Source organism: Camelus dromedarius, chromosome 19 (assembly GCF_036321535.1).
Source record: "Camelus dromedarius isolate mCamDro1 chromosome 19, mCamDro1.pat, whole genome shotgun sequence".
Lineage (NCBI taxonomy): Eukaryota > Metazoa > Chordata > Mammalia > Artiodactyla > Camelidae > Camelus > Camelus dromedarius.
The window spans coordinates 29,516,878-29,543,975 of record NC_087454.1 but is presented as its reverse complement, the minus strand read 5'-3'; the positions used below and the strand labels follow the sequence as shown (position 1 = coordinate 29,543,975).

Here is a 27,098-nt window from a genome sequence, read left to right as displayed (position 1 = left end):
TTACAGCCTGCAGAAAACACATTATTTTCAAATGAACAAGGAACACTCACCCAAGCAGACCATATTGTGGGCCATAAAACAAGTTTCAATAAATCTAAAAGGATTGAAATCATCCAGAGTATGTTCTCAAACCACAATGGAGTTAAATTATAAATCAGTAACAAAAAAAAAATTAAAACAGTGCTTAGCAATAGAAATACAATGCAAGCCACACACGTTAATTTTGAATTTTCTACTAGCCACATTTTTAAAAGTAAAAAGAAACAGATGAACTTAATCCTAATAATAGGTTTTCTTTAACCCAGTATATCAAAAATATTCATTTCTACATGTAAGCAACATTTTTAAATTGAGATATTTTACCTTTTGTTTCATGCTAAGTCTTCCAAATCCAAGAAGTTACTTACAGCACAACACGATTTAAACCAGGCACATCTCAAGTGCTCACCTGTGGCTACCATATTGGACAGTGCAACTTCTATGGTAAGTTAATGTTAGAGTTGGTAATTTTAACACCCATCTATATACTAGGTTGTTGAATTTCCCCCCCTCAAAGTAAAAAAGTCTTGCCTTGAAATAGAAGGCTTTTGAAATGTTTACAGCTATCTTAAAAAATGTTAACACATCAATCATCGGGATTGCCAATCTGTCTTCAAACTTTTACTCCCTCTTTCACTCACCCACTATCGTGGTGGGCAAAACACTTCCCAATTTTAGCCATTGTTCTCAAATTGGTCTACCACTCGTTCCATGAATACCTGTTGGCTACCTTAGGATTCTCCTGTTCTTAGGTCTGTCAGATGCCCCATTGCCTCCTTTTATTTTTCCTGCACAGACACAACAGCACACAGGTCTTGTGCCTCTTAGTGGTTTATCCCCACCCACTCATATTTTTGAGGCCATGGGGATATCTCGCCATGAAGTTGTGTTGCAAATGTTGTCCAGGGGTTTCTGGTTGCTACATATTTATGTGGAGAGTAAGAAAATTAAAAAAATCTGAAAGATGTTCCAGCTACAACCATCATTCCAGAATTTGGTTTTCTAAATATATGTATGTATTACTGATAAAAATAAAAATTTTCAAGAGAGAATATTGTCTGAACTCCCCTCCTTGGCTTTACCTCTGGCTGCAAATGTGGAATAAAGAGGACCCAAAGAAATGATACAGGACTGCAGGAAGGAGAAGGAACCAAAGAAACACTTTCAACAAACACCCTAAGCACAAGAAGCCAGGCAGAGAGGAAAATCTTGGATTTACACCTAAAGATTAGCCACCAGAGACAACAACTAGATGAAACAAAACAGCTCTGAATGGTGAAACAGGACACACATCCTGGAGATTCCCAAGAGAAATAAAGGCGCTGTTAGTGGAATTAAAATTGGTTCAGACAGTACAGCTTCATTCTTTACTCAGCTGCTAAGAAAAATACAAGCCTGAGTGGGATTTTGGAAAACAGTGGTTGTCGTGCCAGCTTTAAATCCACCCTCATGCACTGCACTTTGTGATACTGGAGTTGTGACCTATAAACATTCCTCCCTTGCCAGTGAACACATTACTAGGCACTGTCAGTAGAAGGCACTTCAAGTGAAAGGGGCTTCACTTCTGGTTCTGGTGCTTTTCCTTCTTGCTCCTGATGCGGCACTGTCAGCATGTGGCTTTCTGGCCAGCCGGCAGCTTCTCTGCCGGTGGTACACACTCTCCCTAATTTTGCTGGCACCCCAGGAGGTGGCTTTCCCCTAAGTGTCACTGGCACCCCAGCAAGAGACTCCTAGCGAGTCTCCCTGACACCTTAAACTATGGCACCTCAGCAAACTTCCCCACACAGTGGACCACACCACACCGTCCTCTCAGTGAGAGCTGAATCTCAGTCCTGGGGGAGGAGGAGGAGGGCTCTTCCAAGTTGGTTCCTTTCCTGGGGACTCTCAGTCTACAAGTAGAGGCTGTGTCCTGTATCTGCTATCCTTGTATTCTTTAGAGATGTCTGCCCCATCTTTGTGGTTAATCCCCTGTTAACTAGTTAATAATTCTTCATACTGAATTTTCCCTGTTCAGATTACTGGTATGATTTCTTTCTCCTGAATCAATCCTGAACCCTAAATGATATCATAATTATTTGTAAAATTTACAAGAGGATGTATATTTTCTAAATCACTAAGAAAATTAAACCAGGAAATTAAGTCCGTTTAGGAATCGGTGAGAAAGCAATAAAATATGATCACAGAGGACCAAAGTTAGTAACTAACACAAAAGCAAATTGGATTAAACACTCTATTAAAATGCAAAGACTCTCCAAAGAAGCTGAAATATAAAATCCAACAAGACATGCTGTTTAAGAGAAAACTTAAAATTATATGAAAGCCAAAAATAAGGGGACAGATAATAATTTATGAAGCACATATAAACAAAAAAGAAGAGAAATTATAATATCAAAGAAAGTAAAATTCAAGGTAAAAACCATAATTAGACACAAAGAATAACTTAAGACTAGTAAGTCTTCTTATGAATTGTACCTGACACAAGAATTTCTGTACTAAATAACAGTATCAAAATATATAAAGCAAAAGCTTCTAGACAAGATGAAACTGAGAGAAATAACTATAATAGGAGACTCTAAGACACTATTAATAGTCTATGGTAGTTAATAACCAAAAATAAGAAAACGAAATTTGAATAATTAAAGTGGTTGAACAGATACACATTCACCTCTGTCTCACACAAATTGAATAAACATTCATTTAAAACACCCATAGAACACTTTAAAAATGTTAGGCCCCAAAACCTCAATAAATTCTTAAAAACAAAAACCACACAAGCCGTGTTTTCAAGGTAAAAATCCTGTCAGTAGCAAAAAATTTTGAAAAAAAAAGTCAACCACACAGAAATTTTAAAATATTGTTAGTTATTGAAACAAAAACTTAAAACACAAAGATAAACTACTTAGAAAATAAGACACATCAACATAGCAGGGATGTGAACATATTTGTAATTGGAGATAACCAAAAGCCTTTAATGCTTTCAACTGTATACAAACAAAAACAAAAGTTACAGGGAAAAAAATCTAGAGAAAACAAAGGAAATAATAAACACAAAATGAGAAAGTAATACATTTTAAAACAAAATCACAATTGATAAACAAGTCCAAACACCATTTTTTTTTCCCTAAGGGAAAAAAGATACCTTTAGCAAGTCTAAGCAAGGAAAAAAATAAGAAAACGGAAGAACTAAGAAAAGGTAAATTTCTTATAACTTAGAAGTAGCAAGTTTAATAGAAAAGAGATTTTATTCTCTTTCTATTAAAGTTATCTAATAAATGTGTTAAATTTCAACAAAATGAAAAAATTTCTGGAAAAGTATAAATTACTTAAATTTAGTAAAAAGAACCACAAAATGAAAAATACATTTTAAAACAGAAATTTTTAATTTACATTTAAAGTTACTTAAACTTAAAATACCTAATATACTAATAGCTACAGAAGAAACTGAGGTTATCAAGAGTTTATTTCCTAAAAGGGCTCTGAACTCAAAAGTTTTATAGGCATGGTCCTTCAATTTTTCATGGAACAAATCACTCCCATGCTATAATATAACTGCTTAATGTACAGAAAAATATATACAGTTATCATACTCATTTTACAGAGCTAGCAAAATCCCTGTATCAAAACTTGGATGACAGCCCAAAAGACCAAATTCACTCATGTAAAAATGCTATTTTCGTTAATAAAATATTAGCAAATCAAATTCTCTAGTACCAACAGGGAAGTCACAATTTAGGAGAAATGTATTCCAAAGGACGTCCCCGTATTTCAAAACTAATTTTCCCAGAAAAATAAATGTAAACACAGGGGGTACAAGGTTGGACAGCATAAATCTACAATCACTATAGTATATTTTTACTTTGAGACCACTTTTTCTTATCTCATCTTTATTTCTAATACTTCAAGAGAGGACTCTCACTCATAGTGGTGGTTTCTTTTGGCTCTTTTATCATATTTAATTTAGGTCCCAAAGATACCGATACTTAAGCATGCTTCTGAACACTAGTTTTAACACTACCATTTAATAATGCCTGTAAGAGAATATGGTTAACAGTGAATGTTAAAATAGCCACCCAAATCGCTCTCAGAGTGTGCTGGTAAAGACCCTGGGTGTCACCGGACACTAACACAGGACGATGGCACATCTGTTTACCAGTTAAACTGCCCTGCTATGAGGTAAAATCATGAGCAGTTTATAATGCTGTAAGACTGCCAGTTCTGAAATGATGCAATTCTTGGTCATTTTTTAGGGTATAAGTTTGTGCATTACTTCAAATTTCAAAAACAAAGTGACTCTTTATTAATATTATTAGATCAACTATTTTTAAACCATATAATTCAAGTCTACATAATAAGCAAATAAACTATAAATCTTTTTTAAAAATTTCTTTTTAATTAACCAACCTGATTCTAGGCGTTCAAAGATGGTTTAATAGTGGAAAATCTTATTAAAGCATCATCAACAAATCAAATGGGGAAAAAAAAACCATACAGTTATCTTAGCAGATATTCAAAAAGTGTATTTGACAAAATTCCAGGGCCATTTGTAATTCAAATACTTTAAAATCTAAAAATAGAGGGTATTTCTTTTCTAGATAAATATCTGACTCAAAACAGGCAGCCTAATGGTAAAACACCAGAAACATTAAAACCAGAAACAAAACAATGTCTACCATCATCATCATCATTTAACATCTCAGTCAACAAAACATGCAATAAAAATTAAACTATTATAAGAAACAACGTTATCATTATTCATGAATGATACCAAAGTATTTCCTAGAAAACCCATTGCAAAATTGCTGGAAAAAAGAATACTAGAATTAAGTGACTAGATACCATGAAAATATAACTTTATGGTCTGATGAGACCACAGAATTATTACTGCTCAAACCCTTCCACCTTTCTCCACCAGGACTGGCTGTATCCCTATTTGAGTCGCTATCATTGTTTGCCTGGATTACTGCATCAAGCTCTTCTATTAACCGGCCTATCTTCGGTCTGGTGAAATTATACAGTACAGCCACAAGACAAATCTGATTGTGTCATTTCTTTGCATAGAATCTTCTCATAGCTTCCCATCATAATTAGAGTAAGATCCAAATTCCTTATCACAGCCTCATAAGGCCCTACCCAACCAGGCCTTACACAAACGCCATTCCTCACTCTAGCCATATGGTCCTCCTTTCTGCTCCTCAAAACATTAGGAGCTTTGTGCTAGTTCTTCACCCAGCCAGCATTACTCTTCCCTTAAACCTCACAAACTTGGCTCCTTTTAATACATCAATTACATCTAATCTTAATCAATTACATCCCTTCTCAGAGAGCTCTTTGATCATCCAACCTAAAGTAGCCCCCTAGTCACTATCTCCCATCACCCTGTTTTAATTCCCTCCATAGAGTCTAAAGTTCATGCTCTGATCTTTTCCCTGTATGTCTGGCTTCTCCTCCCACTAATGTCACCTCCATGAGAGCAAGAACTTTGCCTTAATACCTGTTCATGGCCAAAACTTAAATAAGTGCCTGGCACACAAGAAGGGCTACTCTTCTTCTCTGAATCTTAATTGTCTGTCATTATTAACAGATTTTAAGCCCCATAAAACAGGAACCATTCCTACTTTAGTCATTGTTTGATCACCAGGACTCAGATACTGGCTATACAGTCAATAAATACCTGATGAATGAATGAATAAATGAATGAATCCCTCCTTCCCTCTCTTTAACCCTAGTCGTCTAAGATAGGGCAAACTTCTTTGGTGAGTCCAACACATTACTAGCTTATATTGAACGTGTAGCCAACTAACGATTTCATATAAACTGTTATAAAGTTAGATCTTCTCACATCTACCCACTCCCCCAATTCTACACTTGTGTGTGACTGACTTAAGATAAACACAGAGCCTTAATAAAGTTTGATAGCACTGTTGAAATTAATCTTTAAAATGCCTTCACCAAAAAAAAAAAACAAAACAGTAATACATCAAGAAAAACTAGATCTTTGAGTCCTAATCCATAACTGTGTAAGTAGTTGGGCAGAGAAGATACCTCCCTAAAGTTATACTGGGGGTAGATGGGGGGAAACCTGAGGTATTAAAAAGTTAATCTATCTTAAAAAAAAAAAAAAAAGTTAATCTTATCAGTGTGTAGAGAAATGATCATTCTATGCTAAAATGGTCAAAACTAACAAAACCACAAGGATTGCCTCCTAAGGATTTAATTAATATACTGGATCGCTATTTGATTACCATAGTTACTCACTAAATATGACAGAGTACATATTTGCTGGTTTGTGGGCACTCTGAAGTATCTAATTACTTCAAACAAAAGGCCACATTCTCAATTTTTTATATTTTGTTTTTATTCAAGAGTTTACTCACAGGCAGCACTTTAAAATCAGGCTTTTAAAATTAAAGGCCAAAACTGGGGAAAAAAATTGCAAATATGACACTGCTAAAAGAATGATCATCTTAATAATTTAACCCTAAAATGTCTTGTGGAGTTAAAGTCTTTATTCATAAATGTGTAAGATCAATATCATTTAAAATAAACAACTGAAAAACCACATATCATGGGCAAATTTGTCAAAGATAAACATCAGTTTCAGCCTTGCAGGGTATGAACACCAGCAATTAATTCATCTTGTGACGGAATATAAACTATCCTTCAGAATTTGGCCTTTAAAGTCTCTTTCTCCAGCAGCAAATCAGCGTATCTATGCTGAAGTTCCTTTTCTCTTTCTTGTTGTCGTTGAACATCTTCCTTTAGACACTTGAAGAGATAAAAATATTAAATAATTATTTCATATGTAAGCACACTGAAAATTAAAAATGTTATGGTACTTTGTCATCTTACAAACAGCTGAGTTAAGTCAAGACTCTCAAGAGGCAAGCAGTCCCCAAAGAGAAATAAAAAGAGCAACTATTTTTGCTATGAAACCAGTGCTGCAGCCATTCTTTGGTCACATAACTATCATCTTATAAAATCCCTGCTGCTATCTCAAAAAAGCAAGCCATTATTGTCTCATCAATACCCAGAAATGTGCTTAAAAAAGCCCTAGCTGCCCTTTATCTGGGCAGGGGCTATCATGGACACCTGGCAAATAAAGTTAAACCAAATCTGGCCAAAGGAATTTGATGCTTTGGGATGACTGGCTATATTACCAGCATTCTAAGTTACAAAACAAAAAGACACTAATGTACCCTGGAGAGCTGTATGAATGGGATCCAATTAAGTTTCAGGGGGACAAATCTCAAGGGTTACTTATCCCACTTTACAGTGTATCTATATATAAAACAGAAAATTAGTAAAAGAAAAGCCTATGTATCCACAACTGGCCTGGTCTATCCATCTACACACAGGCAATTGTGGATTAGAAAGTCAAAAACTTTAGGCTCCCACTGAAAAAAGCCAGACAGTATCAACTGCAGAAGACAGCCTGGACAGGAAGGAGAAAAAGGAAAGCCCTGATAATTCTTCACAGCCCTCTTTCTAAGCAATGCTGCAAGGCACTAATGTTACCTCTAGCCTCCGGGGAATAGCAGAATCTTCATGTTTCTTGAGTTCTTCAAAAGTGCGTAACTCCAAGTAAGCCTGCTCAATTTGGTCCCATAAGTCATTCAACTGTTTCATGAGCCCCATTGCACGAGACTGGTAACCCCCAAGCAAAATTTTCATCTTCTTTTCCATCTTTGCAGCTCTCTTGGCTTCTGTTGTCATGTGACCTCTGTTTATCTGGGGGGTGGGGGGGAGTGCACATCATCACACATGAGAAAAGCAGGCGAAATAACGACTGAAAATGCACGCCTGGTCATCTACTGCCGCAAGCAAAAGTACACTGGAGTTCCTTATGCTTCAGCTACCTTAGTACAAAATTACGCTTAGGGTCTGTCTTGCACCTGAATGGTTTTAGTCCCAAATAAGCTATTCATAATAACTTTACCCTTGATTCAATCTCAAAGTAGGCTTGAATACCACAGTATGGGGAAAACTAATCTCTACCTACAAAAATAACTTCTGCTATCACTAATCTGCAATGATTTGGGGACTGGCAGCAACCCACCTTCACCATCTGTATCTCAAAAATGCACTTCTATATTATACGTCCAGAATATTTTAATAACTGAATAATAAAGAGCATTGCTGTGATCAAAACATAACGTCCTCAAACTACAAAATTACTCAATTATTTTTCTAATGTTGTAATTCTAACTTTGGCATAAAACCCACAAAGGAAAGAGAACATCACATTTGGCAATAAAAAAACTTTAATTTTTGAGGAGCAAATAAACACCACAAAATTAAAAGAAAAGACAGTTTTCCTGTTAAATAAGTATACTGAGCATAGGTGGGCTGCCTCCTCAGATCATTCTAAAATTAGAGGAAACAAATTTAAAATGCATAAATTCAAAAAAGAATTACAGAGGGACAACAGAAGATTTCAACAAAATTCTGGAGCTGACACAGAAAGGCAGAGAAAGCCCCAACTTAGACGGCAAGGAGAGGGGGCTGAGAAGGCAGCAGGTGTGCAATGCAGAATCCCATCCCATCAGCAAAACACCTTCTCCAGGTGTACATTCTGTACCCCATGATATAATCACGTCGCCATGATCTGGAAAGTCATGTTCCCAACACACAACACTTAAAATTGTGAGGTCAAAACCTTAGGAATAATTATGAAATCTGTGTTAATTTCTTTGTGTCTCCCCTCTCCCCTCAAACTGATTCCGTCAAGTGACTTCTATAAGCAATCAAAACTAAGTGGTCTCAGGGTAATATAGCCCACATGACTCTATAATTCATAATAATGTAACTAAGAGCACCCCATAACAAAAAAGACAGTGTGACAATTTTTTTCTGAAATACTAAATATGATAAGTAGAAACAGTACCATGGGAAAATACTGTCAAATACAAAATACTGACATGAAAAGTATACACAGGATTTTTTTAAATATTTAGATATAAAATCACCAACACAAAACAGCTTTCCCTGATAACAACTTTGAAACATCCACTTCAATGTGTAACATCTGATTTAAAAACAAACACGTTGGGGGTGAAGTTATAGCTCAGTGGTAGAGTGCATGCCTGGCACGCACGAGGTCCTGGGTTCAATCCCCAGTGCCTCCATTAACAGTAGGGGAGTAAAAACAAACATGTCAATCTCAATGCTTTCTTTAAAAAAAAAAATGTAAGACCACCAAAAAACACAGTGCTCCCCAAAATATACAGTACACTTGTACTGGAAAAGAAGTACTTTATACCCATCCATCTCCAGCTTAGTTGACTAGAAATCAGACAAGTCTATGGCAAAGGGGGTGGCAGGGAAGCAACATGTTGCATGCGTGCCTTCAGAACGTGAGATGGAGATAAAATTTACAAAAAGCTCTTTTAAAACCATTCATATCTTCAGCATTTTATAATAGCTAATAAGCTTTTATTCCACTGCAATTCACTTGAAGACAAAAATCCATGAATAAATAATGTACTTTATAAAGGAGCCATTTCCCTCTAAGAGATAACAAATCAAAGTTCATTCCTCGGCCATGATATGCCTTCTAAGGGTCAGGAAGTACTAGGTAAAGTCAGCAGCACAGCAGAGTCGGGGACTGAGCCACACTTTCCACCCGGCACTGCCACCCAGCTGTTTTGAGTTGATGTGGGTTATTTAACCTCTGTATCTCCATTTCTCCATCAGTAAAATGGCAGTAATTGCTAAAAGTTATGAAGTTTAAATGAGATAATGTATATAAAAGCCCTTAGCTGCCCAGAAACTGGCATAAAGTAAGCAGTCAACAAATGTTAGCTCTGATTACAATTATTATAGGTTTAACCATTTTGCTCTCCTCTCTGATGGACCAAGGGACTAAGGATAAGACTTTACAACCCCTTTTTAAATTTCAACTTTAATAAAAAACGACGTGGACCCCTTCCTGGGAATAAAAGCAAGGAAAAATAGCTGTTCTTTCTTTTAAGTGAGCAGTTTGCCTCTTGAGGACCACCACACCAAGTAACGGGAACTGGAGCACATCTTTTCAAGCCAATGCTATTCAAAGCTAAACTTCAGAATTACCTGTAGAGCTATTAAAATCTACCAGTGCGGGGAGGGTATAGCTCAGTGGTAGAGTGTGCACTTAGCATGCACGAGGTCCTGGGTTCAATCCCCAGCACCTCTGTTAAAAAAAGATAAATAAAATCTACCAGTGCTATAAACCCAGAGACCCTTATTTAAATGGTCTCAGACCATTTTATTTTTAAAGCACCCCGTGATTCTAAGAGGCAATCAGAATGGAGAATCCTCTTTAAGCCATTGCCATTACAGAAGCTAGACACAGCTATTCTCCCTTAAAGAGACCTACCAACTAGATCCATGAGTTAGCTGCATCAAGTTCCTTATACTATTCAGCATATTCCAAAAATGCCAACATTAAATACTCCAATACATGTGGATTCAAATACATCCCAAAAAACAGAATTTCAAGTTAATACATATAGTGATTTTTTAAAAATTAGTCATACAAATTATCATTTTCATTGGTTAAGATAATTCAATTAGCTATACACTGCACTTTATGGAAATTCAATTTCCAACCTGGTGTAACAACATAATACTTACGCTCAGAGTGTTTAATTAGTCATCAAGGCACATTTAGAATGATTGGTACCTTGTATCTGGGAATTAATCTCACCTCACAGTTGAGTCATTTATTATTCTCAAACCACCAAAGATTTTAAAACTGCAAAGTTGCTAGCTTCCATTTAATGCCAACAATTTTATTTAATTTAGCTCAATCTTTATTAAAGTCTTCTGGCTCAAATATTGTGCTAAGATTCCAAGCAAATATAGAAATAAATTACACAAGAAAAAAAGTACAGAAAAAAATTAATGTAGTCAAATAACCATATAAAGTTAGTATAAAAATATAAAGAAGAAATGGAATACAGCTTTTAATGTTCAATTTCAGCTTGGTTACCTTACATCTGCCATCTAGTCATTAAAATGTGAAGGAAGCTATCTGCATACTGGTAAAATGCTCAACCTATGACTGCTCAATACACTTTAGGAGGGAAAAAAAAACTAACCTATAACGTCTGGCCTCTTTCTAGCCAATAAATCTCTCAAGCATGAAATGCACATGCATACATGGAACAGAACTACCTTAAATCAGCCCCAACTCCCTTGCCCTACACTCACACACACACAGAAACAACATTAAAGTCCAACAGAGTATAGAAACTTATTGTTTAAAATAAACAGAATCGGAAAGAATCAGACTCTGATGTAACCAGATTAGTATTTCTAAGCCCTTAAAACACACACACACACACACACACACACACATAATTAAGCATTAGCAACTGCCCTGAAGGAAAACTTATTTTGAACAAAACAGTACTGGCTTAAGGAGCTTGTACTGCCTCTTATAGCTGATTTACCAAAAGTTCTCTCCCCAAAATGACTTTCAAACCACTGCATTTATAGCTGATTTACCAAAAAAGTTGTCAAAACTTTTAATCCAATTTAGCTAACACTAAGGGTATTTTGAACCTAAGAGACACGGGAGAGAATTCCCATTCACTAAAACTTGGTATTTGCTAGACGCAGTACCTCATTTAATCTTACATTATCTCAAACTCTCACTTCCATGAGACTAAAACTATTACCCACCCAAATGTTACAGGTAAGAAAATCTGAGACCCAGAGAAGTTAAGTAACTTGCCCTAGGCCACACAGTAACTAAGTGATGAAGCTGTGCAGTTGCGTCTTACTCCAAAGTCCAACAGATCACGCCATACCACAGCTAATAAACCAGATGTCCTCCCTCCCTGCCTCAGCCCCTGAAATGCAAACGTGCCTGAAGAAATTCAAGCTGTGGGATGAAATGGCTTAACGCCACCAGACTTCACTGAAAAACAAATTATTTTCAAATTATTCTAGACATCATAAACAAGATCTTAATTAGTGGATTTGTCCATCATTTTTTCCTTGATTTAGATGTCAACCTGTGCGTAGCCACTTATAAGAATTTTGACACTGAAGAAAAGCTTTTAATTTCCCCAGCTTATATTTTAAAATTCTTAATTCTTTTATTCTTTAACAAGCTATAAAATTATAGGAAAACAAACATCTCTCAGAAAATTTACATGAGGAAAAAAGGTTATTTTAACAAATTTTTCAGATGTTGGGCAGAATATAACTAGCCTACTTGGAGATTCTGCCAAAGCTGATCTTTTGCCACAGACTTTAAATGAGAGCAAGTGATGAAGTTTCTCTTTTTTTGAGTGATACTTATACCATTATACTATTTAAATAAACAGAGTAGTATATGACGATCCCAATTTAGTTATAAACACCTACCTCCTTTCACCCACACATACATATGTGTGAATGTCCATATATTAATCTTTTTTAATCATATTTAATTTTATATATATACACACACACCCCAGGATGTTTAAGGCAATTATGTATGGATAGTAGGGTTTTCTCTTCATTTATTTTTTTCATTTAAAATTTTCTACAAAGTACAGGTATTATTTTTAGAAAAAATGTCTACAAATGTTATTTTTTAAATGCATAGAAGAGAAACTGTCTAAAAAGGACTGGCCAGAGACCAATGGAAAACTGATGGTCCCCAGGAGATGAATCAGTGGAACTGTAAGTGTTTCCTCGGGTCATTACAAAAGGGGGCTGTATGGGACTTATAAAAGTGTAATTGTTACTTTCAAACTCACTAAGTTTGTTAAGGTTACGAAGCTAATTCCAAAATAAACACATTATCCTTGGGTCTCCAATACTGTCTTCAGTTAAAGTCTGTTACAGTGAGGTTCAGAAACATTAAGAGCATCCCTCACTGAATTCTTGCTTGGGGACCCAGAATATAACCTTATGCCACTGGAAAAACAGGTTTAAGGATACAGAAAATAAATATAAAGTTAATGGCAGCTCCACTTCCTAGTCCATCAATCCACAGTATGATCCTATAGTAGCAAACATGTGGTTCAACCACCAAAATGTTTGCAAACAACAAGAGTTCACGAGTGACTCTGCTTTAATCTCCACACTGTTCATCAGCATTGAGTTCTAGCAGTGAACCATCTCTATATTGAGATGCAGATCCAAATAAGTGATTATCGTCAGCACCTAGCGGACGATAGGTCACATCACATTGCATCCCTGCAAAGCAAGCTAAGCAATAAGGCAAAACCTTACTAGAAGCTTTTTCAAGAACAGTAATGTACCAACAAAGGAATGCCGAGAGCATTTTACATCTGCGTAATTTAGGAAATGAAACAAGATAAACTGCGTGAAACAAATTCAACTCATGTTGAGGCATAACAAAGCAACATGGTTGTACCAAGGAAATCTCTGGTCCAGCTCTAGAGTTCTTGCTAGAAACAACCAAAAAATCTGTCAGTGCCTTTACGGGTCATGGCAGAGAGCAGAACGTGAGAAAGAGCATCCCAGGGTACTGGGAACTTCTTTCATGCCACCTCATGCCACCCCCCTCATCCCCCCCCCAGAAGGGAACATAAGTGTAGACCTGCTGAGACACTACAACATGTAATCCCTCCACCCAGAACTGCCCACCAACTTAATTTCTACCCTAAGTTTTCACTCTTTAAAGTATTAAGGGTATTTTTTTCCTGTGTAAAAAAAATCTGAGTTTATAATGAAAATCATTGAGAAAATAAGATCCATTGTGCAGCCAATTTTGCTGAAATATAACCATTCAGTAAAGTAAGAGTTCTACAAATACACTGAGAAGGTTTTTAAATGTGTTATCTGTGTTCTTTAAGTTACTTTATTTCCAAGAAGTCAATGTTACATAATATTTCTTGACTAAATTGACTGTGCCAGTAAAACACAGAGAGAAGTATTACTTCTGGACCTAGTTTCCACCTCTAAGGAAAGCCTTTCCATTTTTATAGCTAACATGACAAAATCTACTTTTCAGCCAAACTTCCTCAACACAGCAGTTTAGATACTATTTCAAATACTATTAAATTTAATGGCAGGCCTAAATTCAGACTTCTCATTTCATTTTTGCACCTACTGGAAATTATTTCACTCAAAATAATTATGTCTTTAGATGATTTCCTATTTCCACTTAAAGTGGAAACAAATTAGAACACTTTAAATTCTATTTGCACTTCCCAAATACAGTAATGACTCATTTATCTGGCATCATCGGAAAATGAGGTTCTCCACATGAAGTGTTTTCCAGGTAGATGAAGTCCACAAGAGCAGAGCACTCATCTGCCTTGTTCCCTGCAACCCCCAGGGCCTAGAACAGGGGCTGAACGTAGGAGATGCTCAGTAACGTTCATGGAATGTGCGGTCAAATAAAGTACTAAAGTTCTTTTACTTTTAACCATTTGATGAAAACCCTTATACAATTACAGCCATCCCTCTTTTTTGTTTTTTTAAAAACACGACACTGAACAGAAATTAAGCTCTTCTTATTAATTTGGGCTATCACTATAAAGAGCAATCACTCTACCCTGCCTACCAGACACGTGCAATGTCCTCCGAAGCTGTTCAAATAACAGGGCTTTTTGCCACTATGTTTAAGTGGCCTCAACACGTTATGCTTTTTGAAGCTTTTCCTTTTCTGATATTAGCTGTCGTTTCTGTTTGCAGCTGCTGCCATATTTTACATACAAATGTCTGGTGAGGTTCTGAAATTAATTCTACCTCCTAAGCAGAATAAAATAAAATACATGGACTTGGTTACAATTCATAAGTCTTTCCTGCTTACTTCTGACCTGTGACTACACTCTGATTCTATTTATTTAACAGACTCCTTGTACCATCCACAACATTCTACATAAAATCTGAGATGGTTCTATTAGTTTTAAATGAGTATCTTAAGGATTTTCATTTAGTTCTAAGTTTCAAATATTAATCATGAGTAATGGCTCGAAGACCAGCTCCAATTTAAACCTCAGGGCATGTTTTTTAATCCATTTAGGATTAAAGCTGGACTTCATCTTACTTGATATGCTGTGATAGGGCCATAATTTAGATTCACTGTTTCAGAGTTCATGGCAGCAAAACTCAAACACACTGGCAGCCATGGTGTATATGCTTGCGCAGCAAGGCATAGCTCCCTGAACCTAAGAGTGGAAGGATAATTTAAGTACAGCCTTTAGTTTATATAAGACAACTGGAGTTCCTTCCCCACAACAAACTTTGAATAATGTTTATAATTTAGCAATCAACTGAAATGATGAAAGAATTACCACAATTGAAATAAAATATTTATGTATTTCAAACCAGTAGAATTGTATCTTCAAAAACTAAAATAAGCTAAGATAAACCTCGTTCTGAATTAGGGATGGATACAAATAAAATGGGGGATTTGTTTATTTGGGTTTTTCAGCCTCTTTTCTTCTCTTTAAAGATTTAATGAACTTTCATGTGAAATAAGCACAGTTTACTAAATTAAAGGACTTGATTACGTGTTCTTTAAAAGTAACTAGCTGGGTAAACAATAAAGCAAGTTACCCAGGAGTCAAGAAAAGAAAAATTACTTCAGACTGTTTTATGAATATTCTTCCAAAATCACCAATCCTTCAGCAAAAATAGTTCAACGGAAGATTTCAGTTCCTGGTACTGAACTGAACAAAGAGAACCACATGTTTTTAATGGTTGCTCATGAACGACCCAAATAAATCTCCAAAAGAACAGCAGTGGTTCTCTCGGTATTTTTCCCTTCAAAACTCACAAGACCAATTCAACATAGAAATAAAAATTACTGTACTTTATGGCACCACTCACTTTGTGACACATTTATTTGCTGTCATGAAAGTCAGTGCCTGAACAAAGTAAACGAGATTTAGGGGAAATTTTTCTTTTTATATTTTAAACAGCACAAAATGTCCTTACCATTTGAGGAAACAAGAATTTACCCACCTCAAATGAGGAGATTTTCAAACTAAGTGAGAGACCTAAGTATTTATATATAAACATTACAAGGAAGATTTCCAAACAGCTTTCCAATCAATTATGATGCTGACCTTAGATCAGAATTACACTAACTACCACTTATAAGAAATGAAGCCTACACAACAGAAAATATAACTTAAATTTAACCACTGATGTTCTTTCAGCTTTCCCTGACTTTGTGAATTAAAACACAGAGCAACAGCACACCCTGCTGGAAATTAGTCATACAGCTAGAGTAGTCAGCAGCACTGGACGGTTAAAATTTCACCCAAGATGAGAATTACTTCAGAAACTCATTTCCCACTACATGATAAAAGAGGTTCACAGTATTACCATTAGGTGCCTATACATGTGATCTTACAGGTAAAATTAAGAAATTAAAGGATATTGCTTTTTCCAGCTCATTTCCCTAGCCTCACACAGCCCCAACTACCCCAGGTGATTTTACTATTTTTTATTTTAATCCTAAACAAAAACATTTTAAAATCTACTTTCTGTAAAGAGAAACTGGTAATCAAATAAGGAGAATTTGAGGCCACTTTCTAGTGTGATTGCCTAAAGCACCCCTAGCTCCTTCAGAACCCAAGATATCTTGGCCTCAGAAACATCCCTGAAGACTACCGTTAAGAATTCACAAGGCAGCCTAGTAGTCTGTGAGCCTCAATTTACACACCATTGGCAAAATGCCTACACAGATTCTGGAATTCAAAACATGCAGACCATATTAAGAAACCACATGCCATGAAACTCCCATCCAGCATACTTCAACATTTGTACAGACATGAAAAATCACAGAAGCCATTGTCAACAACATAATCCAGCTCAGTGCTCTCTCTATAACAAACTCACAGGAATCAGAGGATGAACAGGAAGGAACCAAAGTTTAAGTGTGCTCTCCTAGCTACAGAAAGCAAGCTCCTTGGGACACTGAGATCCTTCCTTAGAGAAAACAGCTATCCTAGCATTGATCTACATTGTTCTGAGCGACTAGTGTTCACTTATTGGCTCCTTGCTCCCATATCTAAAAGGTTTTGACTGACCTGTGGTCAGCCTGGAGGGCACTCTATCACAAAGGCCAGCAACTCTGAAAACCCAATGAAGAAGGCCAAGGAAGATCAAACACTTCAGTGCAGTTTTTCGTTAAGAAGTACAAAAGTAACAATTACCTTAGATCTTTTTTCTGAAGTTATCTCCAGAGGTATTATTTGGTTTATTATTTCAATCAAAGTACATTTAAATTAGAATTTTAAAAGGATACCAACCTCAAGCCTCTTTTCCAGTGACTCAATTCTGTCCTTCTTGCTAGCTAGGTTGGCCCGTGTGTAGCGGCTCTGCCCAGGAAGATACAAAACTTGACTGTAGCATTCTTCCCACACTTGGTTATAAGCTTCACTTGAGAGTTCTCCATGGCTCATACCTTGTTTTACCACTTCCATCTCCTGTACCAGAACGTCCTGAGCCTGTTCACAATAATAATTTCAGTAAGTTTGAGTACTAGAGATACTTGCCATCAACAGAACACTTTAAAAAACTAGTTTTTCCTCCTTTGGGCAAAGACAAGGAGCTCTGGTTGACTGTTTTTGGAAGCAGGGTACAATACCTAAGCAAAATGAATTAAGAAGCCTATTAAGCCAATGCAGATCTGAAAAACCAAGTATCCATGTATTAACCACAATAATATAAACACCCTTAGCCTTCACTCATAACAGCAGCTACCATTTCTCAGATATCTACTATGTGCTAGGTACCAGATTGAAAATTTTTACATAGTTTATCACCAAACACCACAGCCACCCTTACAAAGCAGTCAATATTAACCTCACTTTAAAGTTGATGAAATGATGGCTCATGGAGATTAAACAACTTGTTCAAAAACACTAGTAAGCAGACAAGGGAGGCTCATGCCCAGGCCAAAGGGCACGGTGCTACTTCCTCTCCACCACGCCGTCTACACTTCGGACTTCACGAGATCACAAAGGGGAAGCAGGCGTTTTTTTGACACACGACCTTTTTCTCATCTGAAAGAATACCCTTGACACTGCCAGAAAATGAAACTGGAGGCACAAATCAAGTAATGATGGATCACAGACCAGTTTTTGTTCACTATAAAAGAAACAGTTTAAGATGACAGAATGAGGAGGATTGAGATGGACAAGCCTGGGCTCCAATCACAGCTTTAGCATCTAAGCAACTACCTGAACTTACTTAACCCCCGAGTCCTCTCTCATCTGTAAAATGGAGTAACATCTAGCATGTCTGTTACGAGGATTAAGTGATACAGTATACACAAAGAGCCTAGCCCAACACCAGACAGACTCCGTGAGCACGCTGCATGAACTTTTTTCAGCCCTTTGCTTCAAAGCTCATGAAAAACTGACAACTACTTTTTGTGCTTTATAGAATGTTTTTGATCATTCCAGTAACATCAGAAAATAAACACAGACCAAAATATATAAAATCAAGATGAATAACCAGCATAAGATAAATTTAAACAAAAAAAAATGGACATCTTTTCTATAGTAGACACTTTAAAACAATACTTCTTAGGAGAAATAATGAAAACAAACCAATTTTAACATACTTAATGAAAATCTGACACTTTTTTCCTTATAATATAGTATTTCACTTTGAAACTGTATATAGTAAAAATTTACTAAATCAGCTCTTGTGCTAATTAGGAGAGAGTAAAGCTAAATTCTATTTAAATTGTCCATACAGAATCTGCTAAGTAAATAGCTGCTTCAAATTCTTTTTGGAATAAGTAAGACTATAAATAGATAAATAAAATATAGAGGATATGTAAACTAATGTGTAATAGTTTCAAATAATTCCAAATCACTACTAACTGATTATTTTCAAAAATCAGAATCTGTCCCTTATAGAACCTCTATTAGCAACAACGTGATCTTTATTTCAAGTTTCCATACAAACAATGGAAAGTTTAGGGAAATGTATTTCCTAAATTCCATCTTCCCTGATTCAGTAAACAGTATTTCCTTTCTTTCAACAGGTGAAAGGTATAATCTGTAAGTATTTTTAATACAGTCTTGCTTTTTCACAGTCTTCTAAATAACTGAGGTTTAAGTAGGCATTCCGCTCTATTCAGAGACAGCAGAGTTAAACACAGAAAATGGCAACTGTAGCAACTGTCAATCAGGCACACAACCAGGAAAGAAAAACACCTTGCCATCAAACCAGTGTTTACCTGAACACGGGGAAGAGGGGGCAATTAACTCTGTCCTTCTCATAACGCTTAATATGAACACTTATCTCCTAACTATGTATTTCAGTTGTTTATGACTATCAATATGGGAAAATATGTTAACGTTTATCCATGATACACAGTATCTAACAAATACTTAAATCACACAAGACAGCAATATTCAATACCTTTTTCAACTCTTCTTTGGAGAACTTTTCATAAGGGTTATGTTCCAGATAGGCAATGTGCTCTGCATTATTGGTACCAAATCCTACAGTTTTTCCTTTTTTATTTCCAGATGGTTCATAAGGGTGATGGAGAAGGTCATAATGAAGCATTGTGATCATTTCCTTTTTGATTAGCTCTTCACTTTTCTGTAAATCTGTTAGAGGTGGTTCTACATTTAAGGGTCTTAGAATAGTTTCATTTACCTAAAATTTTAAAACAAGTGCAATTATCAAACATATTACTACACATACTAATGTTATTACTAATGTTACAAGTTATTACTTGTTCTAGCATGAATTAAATACAGGCACACCTCATTTTACTGTGCTTCACTTTACTGTAATTTGCAGATAGTATGTTTTTTACAAATTGAAGGTTTGTGGCAACCTTATGTTTAGCAAGTCCATTGGCACCATTTTCCCAACAGCATTTGCTCACTTCATGTCTGTGTGTCACATGTTGGTAATTCTCACACTATTTCAAACTTTTCCATTACTTTCTATTTGTTACGGTGATCTGTGATCCGTGATCTTTAATGTTACTACTGCAAAAAGATTACAATTCACTGAAGGCTCAGATAATAGCAATTTTTAGCTACAAAGACGTTTTTAATTAAAGTACTTTTTTTGGGGGGGGGATATAATACTAAAGCACACTTTAAAAACTTCAGGATAGTGTCAATGTAACTTTTACATGCACTAGGAAACCAAAAAAGCCACGTGAGTCACTTTACCGCCATATTTGCTTTATTGTGGTGGTCAGGAACCAAATCCACAAAATCTCTGAGGTATGCCTATAGGACTTTAACATTTTCAAAGGAAATTATTTTTTTTCTTCAAAATTCTTATTTGTACCAGTGAAGCATTTCAAGAATGGATCTGGTAACTACTTTATTATATTCCAGAAAGTAGATAAAATGTTATTTTATAGACTTTACAAATAATATAAAAAACATCAATTGCATAAAAAGAAACTTAAGACTTCCTAAGCCAGAAATTCTAATACTTACTTCTGATGGTCTTGGCAGATCTTTCTGGACAGCTTTGTGCATTCGTTTCATTTCCTTTACACGCTCTGCATCTCGCATGGCCTAAAAAATTATTTTTATATCCATTTTTGCAACTATACAGTATCTGACACATTTCAATAAAGCTGAAAACACTGTAGTCTATAAGAACATGTGTATTCAAGAGATAAAGCAGTAGAAATCTTTGTTAAGTTTGTAAAAAGGCAATATAAGGCCACTGAAATTAATCAGTCTATTCATTCTCTCATTCCAGTAGAAACTAAGAGCTTCCAAAATTTACTAGGAGCATTCGCTAAATTTACATCCTCCTTCTAGCAGATAATCATTCTTTTCTTGTCTAAATCAAAATCCTAAATTTAGAGGGGACATTTCCAACCTTTCCCTTCCACCTCAAGCTACTGATTTCTAATTTAAAGAGCCAGCCAATGAATGTGTTTTTCCTGAGTCTTAAATTATGAATAACATGGGTTAACAAATTAGAATTTCAAACCATTTCTGAGAGTAAATGTAACTCAAAATAGCTAAGACAACTAAACACAAAAAGTATTATCATATTATTTCCCATCAAAAAGTACATTTACGTGGTTTCCCTCTAAAATACCATTTCCATTGATGCCATTCTCACTTCAATCCCAGGAAATTACTCAATTTCTAAAACCATCTTGAAATGGACTATAGCAAGAATTCCTGAAGGAGGTCACATGATCTGTCTTAGGTCAAGATTTACCACTTTCCAGCCATGAGACCTGAGAAAGTTAACTTAATTCACCTGAGCCTGCTTCCTCATTTCTAAAATGAAGCCAATATCTAACCTATTTATTCCCCTGGTTGTTATGTGCAAATTATAAATTAATGAACTGGAATATATATTAGCACAAGGTGTTACTAATATTATTCCACCACACTCTAAATTTCCAAATTCACATTTTTTTTATTAGTTTACACTGACTTAAAACCATTTACTCAACCAACCCAAGATGTACTTGTTTCTAAGACTGATCAGCAACATCTTTTCTTGGCTAGAGTGAAAGGAATGTCTATAAAGCTACCATACGTATTTTAAAGCAGCATAATGAATTTGACAGAGGGTGTTTAAATTGTTATCTACAACAATATACATTTTAAGAATACATACCAAGATATTCTAAGTTTATTACAAATTAAATGAGTGCATATTATTAATGATGTAAGTAGTTTACTTTAGGGTAATTTTTTTTAGTACTGAAGAAACTTTAAGCAGCCATCCTGAGATACGTAACAATCATCCCCACCTGCTTTCGTGCATCCACATCAGCAGCATCTTCAATGTAAGTATCATCTACTTCACGGTCTTCCAGTTCCTTCTCAGCATTTTCTGGTAGAACAATTTCAAAGTCATTCTTAGGGGCAGGAAGGCCCAACAACCCTAAACGGAGGTGTTCACGAGATTCTCTTTCCTGTAGAAAAGAATTGGTCCTTCTCAATTCATACACATTAAAATATTCAACTAATATTCTGTAAGTTTCTTAAAAAATAATTAGCCTAATTTTAATTACAGAAAAATGATCCCTAACGTCAGAGTTGAGACAAGATTTTGTTTAATTTCTATCTCCATTTCTTCCCTATATTAAGACCAGTCATAAACTTTGATTTGTGATCAATGAAGTTACTATGGGGTATTCTAACAGAAGGTTTGAGAATTACCTCTGCAGGGGCAGAAAAAAAAAGTCTTCTGGGATTTCCACTTAAGGATTTCTGACACTGAAATTTAACAGCAAATGAAAAGAACAACTTCAAAAGTCAATTTGTCCTTGGACTAACAAAACCTAAACTGAAAAGATGCCTGAATTTGTGTGTGCGTTTATTTTTAATGCAAATACAAGATCATACACAAGCCAAAGAAAATCGCTCATAGTTCCCAAAACCAAGTGCCTGGTACCCCAAGTTCTCCCCACTACATCCTCAGCTCACCTTTCCGTCTCGTTCCCCACTGTTCCCCTGCACGTATGCTAGGTGGGAGAACCAGATGAGCTGCTAGATTCAAAACATGCTCCATGCTTACTCATGTTGTGGCCTCCATCTGGGACTGCCCCCACCCTTCTCCTGAGTGCACTTCCTCAATGAAGGCTTTTCTAGTACCCACCCAACAAATGCGATTATTTCTTTCTTTGGCCGCCCTAAGCATGTTGGTTTTACTCAAAGGGCTTATTTTGTTCTTATATTACAATTATTTTTGGACTTGGTTTAACTGCCCATCTCTCCAGAGCATCAACTTCTTTAAGACAAAGGACATGTTTACTCAACTTTAGATCCCCTGAAGTGTCCAGATTTGTGCTCTGCACATATTAGGTTCTTCATTTGTTTAATTCTTCTGTAGCCATTCAGAGTTGGCATTAGCTGATATCAATTAGGGTATTAAAAAAATTCTCAACCAACCAAATCTATACATGAAGTTAGAATTAATTTGTAAACTGGAAAGAGATCATCACTGGAACTCATTTTTTTTTTAAATCTCACAACAATCTTCTGTGGCTTAAGATAAGAAGGCCCAATAGTGACATAACAAAAGCAGTAACATGAGCAGAAACAAAACTATAACTTCTTTAACTAATTTTCTACATCATCTTGCAAAATACACAAAAGAAAACTTCACTAAGGTGAACAAGTAACATCAAATTAACGTGGCTTTGAGATCTAGACTGTCTTTCTGAAAGCATAAAGCAAGCAGAGGAATCAAGCTCAAAATCTACTTTATAAGGCACTCTGGAAACTCAAAACTAATTTTACAGAAATAGGAAAGAATAAATAAATCTATCATTCAAGAAGTATTAATTAGTAAATGATAAAAATTGAAATCACAAAAGATATATGGAGCATTATCAGCAAAATCAATATTCAAAAACATATTAAGAATAAGAAAAAGCAGGCTTGTAAGACCAAAAAGTCCCCCTTCTCAAGTCCTACAAATCATTTTCCTTTTCTGGTGTCCACAGGTGTTTAGAATCTTAGGGTATATGCAATATTCAGTAACAAGGAGAAAAATTTTAATTTGGTACCCATGAGATACTAAAAAAAAATTTTTTTTAAGAGTACTAAAAGGGAATTGACACGTACCATCTGCTTCACATAAGAGGGATCACTGTAGTCTGCCATTCCATCCTCAGGATTAATGTTCAACTTGTCTCGAAGAGGAGTTCTACCCGGGGTGGAGTTAACAACTGGTTTGGGAGTTGTCCCACTTCGTGGAGTCAGCCCTTCAGATCCATGAGAAGGAGTCCTAGAAAGACAGAAATTCCAATCAATAAAAGTGCCAATTTTATTTGGATTGTGCTTTCAAATGTTTTTCACACAAAATATTTTACAAGGAAAGCAAAAAAGAAATTTTCCAGAAATTCTGACTTCCTACCTGGTTTAAAGTTAGACCTCTAGGTTAAAATAAAAGTTTAGTTCAACTAACTTGGTATTTACATGTACTATTTTTATTTTAATGACTTCAAATAAAGTCATTACATCTGACATTTTCTTGCCTTATTAACTAGGTCTATCAAACATTTTTTAACCTTCTCCTGACACATCAGGGTGGCTAAGAATACACAGTGGGGAGAGAGGGTGGCCACCACACTAAAGACCCCAAATGACTTTGAGTTCAGTGTCTTCAACTTCTCATTTGTCTCCTCCCTCCCTACAGCTGCTGGTTATTCCACCATCATCAAAGGCGTACATACTTTTAAGTAGTTCCTCCGTTTTGTTTGGAAATCAATACCAGGCTTTTAGAATCACATCTAAATATGAATAGTTCTGAGTAAGAGCTAATAAATTCTCCTAGGAATAAAATCCATAGTCTTTGCACCTTATATTTTAATTGTTCAAAGCTTTCTTTTTTTTTTTTTTTTGGTTGCTTACTTCCTGTATCTTGGCTGTGTTCCAGACAGGTGGTGCTGCCAGACAGCTGTCCCCAGAAGTGAGGTGAAGTGTTACCATATAAGACATGACCCCTGCCTGCAAGGAGCTTACAATCTAGCTAAGAAACAAGACATACACAGGAAAAGAAGGATTAGGCTCTCTTCCAAGCCTAATGAAAGTGCTACATGTTATGTAAGGTTTTGGCTGCCAGTGTCTCTCAATCCTGCTGTCATGTATGGCTGTAACAGTCTGAGATGCTTCCCGTATGCTTAACAACCAGGAGGAGCACATAGCCTAACATTTAAAATGAAAAGTAAAGCCCAAGTATTTCCAACCTTAATAGCTCAAATTCCATTTTAATACGAATTGCCTCTGTAATGTCTGTATCTTAAAAATTCTTCTTTAAAACCAGTAGCTTAAAACAAAAGAAATATAACCAAATACTGAACTCTGACTCTAGTTAACGATATGCATGAGGAAATGTTTAGGGTAAAATGGACTGATATCTGTAACTTACACAGAAATGCATTAAAAAATAAGATGGATTGATTGATGGATGGATATGTGATAAAGCAAACATAGTAAAATATTAACAACTACAGAATCAGGTGGTGGGTATATGGATATTTGCTTTACCATTCTTTCAACCTCTCTGAACATTAGAAATTTTCACAATAAAATGTTGGGGGAAAGGCAATAGTAATACGTGCATAAAAAGTATTACAACTTTTATAAAATTTATCAGATCATCATTAACAGTGGATTGATTTGCTCTTTTATTATACAAGATTAAAACTATTCAGAAACAAGGTGATAACATCAGAAACTCTGAAAAAAGAAGGAAGTGCCACTTGGTATCCAGCCATTTCCTGGATACTATAATGTTACTTGCTACTATGAGTGAGGAGAAATAAAAAGGCAAGTTAAACACTTATTTCCATTCTGTCAACATTACTAAAGCAAATATGTTGTCCAAGACCTCAGATTCAAGTTTTTCTAAAGTAAAAAAATCTGTTTATTTGTAATACCTGAACGGGGTAGAAAGAACTGTGTTTGGAGTCTGTACAACCTGCCGTTGTGGAGTCACACCTGAGAAGTCGCTCTCGTGCAAAGGAGTATTAAGTCCGCCTTTCAACGGGGTGTCCACGTTGGTCAGGGCCATTAGGTTTTGGGCTTCCTGATTAACAAGAAGGTAAAGCAGTGTGTTTCAACAGTTTAGACAGGACAGCAAACACCTCTCCTCTGGTCCTACTACACAAACCCTGAAGCAGGCAGAATTCTTATATATTTTCTCAATGAAAACCAAAAGAGAAAATGAACACTCAGCCATGGCAGAATTCAGTAATTCCACTCCTTCTGCCAACCTAACATTAGCATGTCAGAAGTTTTAGAATAAAGTTTTGTAGTCAAGAAATGCTTCTGTGGCCTCACATATGAAATTTCTTTTACCCAAAAGCTTTTCCTATTACCCGTGCCAAGCCTCTTTACAATCAAAAAGAAGTAAGAATGCAAATTCCCCCAAGTGAGCTTAGGCTAAATGTCAGAACACCTAGGTTTTAGGCTTTATCACTAATCTTTATCCAATCTTCATTAGTCTCTCTGAGTCTCAGTTTCTTCTACTGGGAAGTTAAGATACTACTAACTCACCTATCCACTTTACAAGAAAACTCCTGAGGGCAGACTCCTTTCTGAAGTCTAGCCTTTAGTCCCCCCGCTATAACCCTGTACTCATTACTACCAATGCACCCACAAGTCTCCTAACTCCTAGCGCAGGGCCTGTGGCAGGCTCTATTTTCCAGGCACAACCACATCTCTCATCTCACATGCTCATCTTACAATCCAACCTTGATACTCGTCCAATCAAGAAGTGGGGTCTGTGTCCCCTCCTCTTGAATGCAGGAGGGCTTGTGACTCCCCTGCAACTAACAGAATAAGCAAAAGGGACAGTGCTTCACTTACAAGGCAAGGTTAGGAAAACTACAGCTTCCCACCACACTCACTACAGCACTCACATTGGAGCCTTGAGACACCGTGGGGGAAGTTCAACTATTCTGAGGCCACCATGCTGTGAGAAAGCCCAAGCACATGGAGCTGCCACATGCAGATTCACTCCACATTCCCAGGTGAGGACCCAACTCACAGCCAGCATCAAACACCAGACATTCCAGATGATTCCAGCCCCTATCCATCAAGTCATCCCTAAATGCTGAGTCTTCCTGGCTGAGGCCCTAGACATCACAGAGCAGAGACAAGCAGTTCCTTCCATGCCCTGTCCAAATTTCTAACCAACAGAAACCATGAACACGAGAAAATGTATTAAGCCACTAAGTCTGGGGGCAAAATGAAGGAAAGAGGAGCAGGCTTATTCCCCTATTCTGTATGTCTTTATTCACGGAAAGAACCTTGGCTTTCACATTATCAAAGTTTCGTGTGTGTGTGTTCTTTTTGCTATTTCAAATACAAAGCATTTTTCCCCAACTAACCTCCCAAAAGGCTGGCCAGCTTCAAACCTCCAGGCAAGAGATCAGAAGCCACTTCTCTGGGGAGTCTGACTAACCCAAGAGAAAAGATCTAGACATATTAACATCAAGAATTCCCCAATGATAAATAAGTTACAAGGATGTAATGTACAGCACAGGGAATATAGCCAATATTTCATAAAAAATTTTTATGGAGCATAATCTATAAAAATATCAAGTCACTATGTTTACACCTAAAACTAATATTGTAAGTCAACTATACTTTAATAAATTTTTTTTAATAATTTTTTAA

General features: G+C 36.2%; 1 protein-coding gene across 1 annotated transcript in view; it reads right to left on the bottom strand.

The window, feature by feature from the left end:
* Positions 1-6,369: 6,369 nt before the first annotated feature.
* The window catches only part of CDC5L (cell division cycle 5 like), a 36,235-nt gene continuing 15,506 nt past the window's right edge, over positions 6,370-27,098 (bottom strand). Inside the window, exons 9-16 of the mRNA XM_010979550.3 lie at positions 25,355-25,503; positions 23,538-23,700; positions 21,716-21,880; positions 20,427-20,507; positions 19,378-19,620; positions 17,250-17,447; positions 7,555-7,767; positions 6,370-6,804 (exon numbers count right to left, since the gene is read on the bottom strand). Of these exons, the coding sequence (XP_010977852.1) occupies positions 6,700-6,804; positions 7,555-7,767; positions 17,250-17,447; positions 19,378-19,620; positions 20,427-20,507; positions 21,716-21,880; positions 23,538-23,700; positions 25,355-25,503 (1,317 nt within the window). The 3' untranslated portion in view covers positions 6,370-6,699. The remainder of the gene's footprint in view (positions 6,805-7,554; positions 7,768-17,249; positions 17,448-19,377; positions 19,621-20,426; positions 20,508-21,715; positions 21,881-23,537; positions 23,701-25,354; positions 25,504-27,098) is intronic.